Source organism: Mytilus galloprovincialis, chromosome 9 (genome assembly GCF_965363235.1).
Source record: "Mytilus galloprovincialis chromosome 9, xbMytGall1.hap1.1, whole genome shotgun sequence".
Lineage (NCBI taxonomy): Eukaryota > Metazoa > Mollusca > Bivalvia > Mytilida > Mytilidae > Mytilus > Mytilus galloprovincialis.
In genome coordinates this window covers 7,107,279-7,113,850 of record NC_134846.1, presented here as the reverse complement: position 1 = coordinate 7,113,850, position 6,572 = coordinate 7,107,279, and the positions used below count along the sequence as shown (strand labels likewise).

Genomic DNA, 6,572 nt, shown 5'->3' with positions numbered 1-6,572 from the left:
CCTGCTAATCTAGAGTTTATGGCACATAACCATTGTATATGTAATGATTACACAACGTACTGTGTATCCACTTAACAAATACATTCAAGTCAATTACAGATATATGCTTCAATGGTTTTGAATTGTTTACTTTTTGAATATGTCTTTTTATATTTTTATATACATATTATATATATATACCTTTAAACAAGTTGAGAGCACTTGCATTTTAGTATCTTCTTGACAGTGTCCGAGTGATTTTGACTAAACAACATGTTTTTAAAAAACACATGTATGCTTTTACTGTTGACTGTTTTTCTCGGAATATACCCAGGCTCTATAGATATGTGTGTACGTAGTGGAGGTAGTGGAATTGGAGGTGGAAATAGCGGACTTGGCAATGGAGGAACAAATACCGGAAGTGGCAGTGGTAGTACCGGAAGTGAAAGTGGAGGAACAAATAGCGGTAATGGCAGTGGAGGTACAGATAGTGGAAGTGGAGATGGTAGTTCTGGAGGTAGTGTTACATAATAACGTTATTTGATTGCACAATAATTGATATTTTCTATGTAAGAAGTAAATATAAATTATTTTTGTAACAATGAATATGACAGGTAGAATATTTAGATTACGAGAAAAGAATATTCTGCCAATATTACCTAATGATGTGCATAACTAATGAAAATAAAATCATTATAGATACCAGGATTGAAATTTTATATTAACGCCAGACGCGCGATGTGTTTACAAAAGACTCAACCAGTGACTCTCTAATGAAAAAATGTTAAACAAGCCAAATAAAGTAATAAAGAAGTGTTTTAGCTAAACAGTTGTACACGATTCTATCAAATTATATATATAAGTTTAAACTACGTTTGAAAATAAAGTTATCGGATTTGTTCGGAATTTGTTTTTACGTATACTGTAGAATGACCAAAAGGTAATACAAAGTAAGACTAATCTCTAATTTCCACAATTTCGAACTCTCTTTCAGTTTGACTATCTCGTAAAGAAAACCGTGTTTGGCTGCTCTGAATGTGTGTCTCTGTAATTTTTGGATTGGTATTTAAAAAACAACCTTCTACCAAGTATATCCTGTTAATATGCAAATTCGATTACTTTATCTTAAAACATTCATTTTTAATATATAAAAATATTTTAATGGTAAATTTATTATCAATAAAACATTAAAAATCTATTCATGCGGATGGTTTTCTGATTTAAAGCAAGATTAAGAGGCATCACTAGTCATGTCACATAATCGAACAAGTGTCGTTTATTGTCAGGGCTTGTGATATTTACTGAAAACGTTAAATGAAAATAACACTTTTAAATAAATATTGTGTAAAATAACAAAAATACCAAACCTCAAGGAAAATTCAAAACGGAGAGTCGCTTTTAAGATGGCAAATCAAAACATCAAACACATCAAACGAAAGAAAAGCAACTATCATATTCCTGACTTTCAACAAATCATTTCTTTTGAGGTGCTTTTCTGAATTTACCTTCTTTATAATAGGATTTGTCGAACCATAACAATAAAAAATACATGATTTGTTTTTAGGATTTTTTTTCGATAGGAACATGATGAGTTATCCGTGTGAAAAAAAAAACAATTGAGAAAACGAGTAAGTCTTATGTTAGAGCTAATTTTACTCGTTGTTGACGGCTATACGATGGCCTGTATTTGCTTATAATCCACCCCATTATGTTGGGTAGTTGTCATATTGGCAATCATATCACACATTTTCCTTTAAAAGAACAAATTTATTAAATTTTAATTCATAGATACTAATATTTTTTGAGGCGTAGATTTTTTTGCTTGATTTTTAATTTGCATTCTAAGGAGAGATACCTTTAAAACAGTGTAATTTCTGAGGGAATCTACATGCAATTTTCTATTTTTATATTCAAGCCGATAAAAACGAACAGGTGACCCTAACTTTTCTTTTGATATTCTAAAAGCATTTTCTAAAAGCTATCTTCTTGTAAGTTTATTTTACAATTCTATCATTTAGTTAAACTTCATCTGAAAAAAAGAGCCATGCACTGTCTGAACGCTTGAAAATAAATTCGATTCATATTCGCATTTTGATCAGACGTGATTATATATCAAACTGTCAAACAGACACTGTCCTCGTAGAAGAGATGGTAGAAGTCTAAACAATAGGAATTGATTATAAAACTATGTTTAATTTAGTATAATTTGAGTTTTAGAAGTTTTTATAGTATTTTGTATTGTGTTGATAATTTTCATGAAACAGACTAGATTTTCAATCTTCTCATTCCAAAAATCATACTTTGAAAAGTAAAGGTTGGATCGCATCTCTATTCGCACAATCTAACATTAAATATCATGAAAATGCATTTGTATTTTAGAAAGCGACCAGAGATGTTCAGATATCGGTGGTGTTTGTCAAGATGACAGTGGTAAATGTGGTGGCTCATATTATTCTGGAAAATGTTCTGGTGGCGCTAACAATCGATGTTGTACAACTACAGCTATAGGTAAGTGTTCTGATGGCGCTTACAATCGGTGCTGTACAACCATCGCAGAAGGTAAGTGTTCTGGTGGCGCTAACAATTGGTGTTGTACAACCATAGCAGAGGTTAAGCGTTCTGGTGGCGCTTACAATCGGTGTTGTACAACAATCGTAGAGGGTAAGTGTTCTGGTGGCGCTAACAATCGGTGTTGTACAACTATCGCAGAGGGTAAGTGTTCTAGTGGCGCTAATAATTGTTGTACACCTATCCCAGAAGGTAATTGTTCTGGTGACGCTAACAATTGGGGTTGTAAAACTAACATAGGTAAGTGTTCCGGTTGCACTAACAGTCGGTGTTGTACAATTAACGCAGAAGGTAAGTGTTCTGGTGGCGCTAACAATCGGTGTCGAACAATTTACGCAGAAGTTAATTGTTCTGGTGGCCTAACAATTGGTGTTGTACAACTAACGCAGAAGTTAATTGTTCTGGTGGCGCAAACAATCGGTGTTGTACAACTAACGCAGAAGGTAAATGTCTTAAAGACTCTATAAGTATAAATGTTTTTGGTCGTAGGTAAGAACAAATTATACAAACTTTGTGATGTTTCTAAGAGGATAGCTTCAGTAAAACTTAGAAAAAAGAAGGCAGAGACAGCTTATCATATTGGCACGACTATACATTTGACATGATTTGTGTATGCTTAAGCTCTTAATTTTATGTCATTTTTTGTAACAACAAACAAAGGAACTATGTCAATTGGACCAGCGTTGTTGCCATAACTTCCCTTGAATCCTTACAAGATAACATTATTTGTTCGCTTTGCAGATACCGTATATCATCAAGTTATCGGAATTCCAATGGGGAATAACTGTGAAAAACGTTTTGTAGACCGTTTCTGTATTGTGTTGAGTTACAGTTCATGATTAAAATCAGCAAAGACCCATCGAAAAAACATCTTGTAGACACATTTGAAAACACATTTAGATGTTTGGATGATATTTTGGCTCTCAATAATGTCGACTTTAGAATGTACACTAAAGAGATTTATCCTGCTGAACTGGCTTTAAAAAAATCTAATACTAACATGGAACACTTCCCTTCTTCAATTATGAAATGCACACAAGCTGTTTGAGCTTTAATTCCCCAAGAGTATCACCAGCCCAATAGTCAGCACTTCTGTGATGACATGAATTATCATTGATTTGGTCATATTTTTGCCGAATGAATTGAATGGTGTTGTATATATTTTCAAATTTATATAGAAACAAAACAACAACAAGAATGTGTCCCCAGTACACGGATGCCCCACTCGCACTATCATTTTCTATGTTCAGTGGATTGTAAAATTGGGGTCAGAACCCCAAGTTGACATTAAAATTAGAAAGATCACATCATAAGGAACATATATACTAAGTTTCAGGTTGATTGGACTTTAACTTCATCAAAAACTACCTCGACCAAAAACTTTAACTTGGAACTGGACAGACGAACGAACGAACGAACGAACGAACGAACGAACGGACAGACGGACGAACAGACGGACGGACGCACAGACCAGAAAACATAATGCCCCTCTACTATCGTAGGTGGGTCATACACATATAATAGTTTTCAAATGTTTTTAGAAAAAGATACTAATGATTGTAGTGGTGTGACGATTATCTCCCGTGATAGTTGGGGAGCCAGGAGAACTAAAAGCAGTTCGTCTATAAAAGTACCAGTCCTAAACATTTACATTCACCACACCGTGACAGGGTATTGTTCGTCGTTTTCCGTATGCATCTCAAGAATGAAACAAATTCAAAATGGCCACATGGATGACACAGGTAATTCCTTAAACTTTTTTTATCAGTTATCATGTTTGCAATATTTATATCCTATGTATGTTTACGTTATTGTCAAAGCTCAAAAGAGTTAAATATGTTATTGTTTTCTGATATGCCAAAATTGAATAAAAGTATTGATTTAAATACATTTGATGATGATTTTTGTGGATAATTAGTTGACAAAAATACTTTGCAAAATATAATGATCTTTATAAAACATGTCAAAGTTTAATTATTGCCGTACAAATGCTAGGCACAATTTAATATCGTCTCATGTTATCAAGTTAATGGGAACTATCGTTCTGAAATACATGAAATTGCATTCATAATAAAGTAGAAAAAATATATCAAGAGTTAACAACACCACATAATAAACATACTTTATGTAATAAATACAGAAAACAACAATAATTATTATAGATATTTCAGCTGACAAATATCTGATATAAAATAAGTATAACCTTTGTATGAGATCGATAAGAGGTTGTATCGAGATAAGAGAAGCATATGGACTAAGGACGAAACAGAGGCCGATGTGCTTCTCTAGGTCAATAAAACATCCTATTTACCACAACCAAAGGTATTATTCTTCAACAAATATTGCATAAACAATTTGAAATTTGACGATTTATAGAATCCATTTTTTGTAACATGTTGTATGTAGGAAAGTCATTAAAAGTAAAAATACACAAAATATAAAACCTTACGTCTTACTTTCATGTATACAAACCTTTCCAGAGATATATAAAATACTTGTTTAAGAATATAAACTGACTTGTCTATATCATCTTACAGGTTATGACGATATTGGATACAGCTTTCTTGTTGGAGATGATGGGAAAATATACGAGGGAAGAGGTTGGGGTCGTGTAGGAAGTCATACAAAGGGTTACAATAGTAAAGGCTTTGGAATATCATTCATTGGCAATTTCATGACTCTAGAACCTAACACCGTTGCTTTAAACGCTGCTAAGGCCTTGATTCAGTGTGGAATAAATAATGGGAAAATATCTACCTCTTATTATTTGTATGGACATCGCGATACGAAGGCTACCAAGTGTCCAGGAGATAAATTGTACGATATGATCAAGTTATGGCCTCACTATTATCATCGGATTCCATAAGTTCATTTAAGTTTGATACATTTTGTTAAATGAGGGCCTGGATGGGGTTTTAGAATAGAAAATAAAAAGAGAAAAAAACTAAATAATAAATATGGACCAGGAAATAAAAACCAATTAAATGGAGGATAATGGGATACTAAAGTATAAATCATTGAAAATAGTTGACAGAATAAAATAATAAAGAGTAGATAATTATGGATGAAAAATTTTCTGGAACACAAAAAAAATATGACCCTTCCTTATCCACACCCTCTTGAATGTTTAATATGTAAACATGTATTATACCTCTTTTGTTCAATACAAACTATAATAGTGTATACTTTTTTTTCAATAAACATTGTGTCAATAAAATGTTTCATATTATCAAGCAATTTGTCCAATTTCGTTTTTAAAGCCCGTAACATGTATTTGAACACTGTTGCTTATTCATAATAATGACACATAGTTTAACTGTCTTAGTATTGTCTATATATAGCTAGTTATCCGAGACCGATATCTTTTCAGTGGTATTTAGTCTGTATTGGGATTTTTCAAGGTAAACTATCATCAATATCAAACACAATATTAAAATATTTGCTATCAGTACCTTTATATTTTAACTATGCATTAACATTCTTTTACAACGCCTGTATATATAAAACAAAAGATGTGGTATGATTGCCAATGTGACAACTCTTGACAAGAGACCAAACATTGACAACTATAGATCACCGTACAATGTTTTTTTTCCCCACCTGAGCATCGAAATTAAGGATTATGTCATATATTTGACATCACACATTCGCTGAACAAAAACATTTATTACGAGAGTCTAAGACACTATAATATTAGTTGATAGTTTTTCCTCTAAATCACAGTGTTTTGGGTGTTCGTAAACACGTAGTAGCAAACAATGCATTGTTGTTCATTGAATAGATTTATCAGATTTTGAAGGCCACGTCTGCCTTCTATTTGGGAAATTACTATGCAAATATATCCTGACGTAAGGAAATCTAGAGCTTCCGACCATTTTAAATTTTGCATTGAATTGATCATTTTGGTTTTGATTGTAGTATAAGAATAAAAAAGCTGGTAAGGTTTCAGACCCAGAACATAGCATACTCGTAATTAGTATGAAAAACAAGAGCAACATAGCCTTATATCGAGACTATGGAAGTGT

General features: G+C 32.7%; 1 protein-coding gene across 1 annotated transcript; it reads left to right on the top strand.

Annotated features, from left to right (window-relative positions):
• Positions 1–219: 219 nt before the first annotated feature.
• LOC143044333 (peptidoglycan-recognition protein SC2-like) lies at positions 220–5,758 on the top strand. The gene is made up of 4 exons (XM_076216282.1): positions 220–496; positions 2,359–2,487; positions 4,089–4,289; positions 5,085–5,758. Exons 1-4 carry the CDS (start codon positions 253–255, stop codon positions 5,411–5,413), a joined length of 903 nt encoding a protein of 300 aa, XP_076072397.1. The 5' UTR covers positions 220–252; the 3' UTR covers positions 5,414–5,758.
• The last annotated feature ends 814 nt before the right edge of the window (positions 5,759–6,572 follow it).

Coding starts and splice junctions, on each gene's coding strand:
- LOC143044333 (XM_076216282.1), top strand. CDS start 253: ATGTTTTTAAAAAACACATGTATGCTTTTACTGTTGACTGTTTTTCTC. Junction 497..2,358: donor TGGAGATGGTAGTTCTGGAG/GTAGTGTTACAT, acceptor TTTGTATTTTAG/AAAGCGACCAGAGATGTTCA. Junction 2,488..4,088: donor TTGTACAACTACAGCTATAG/GTAAGTGTTCTG, acceptor AAATGTTTTTAG/AAAAAGATACTAATGATTGT.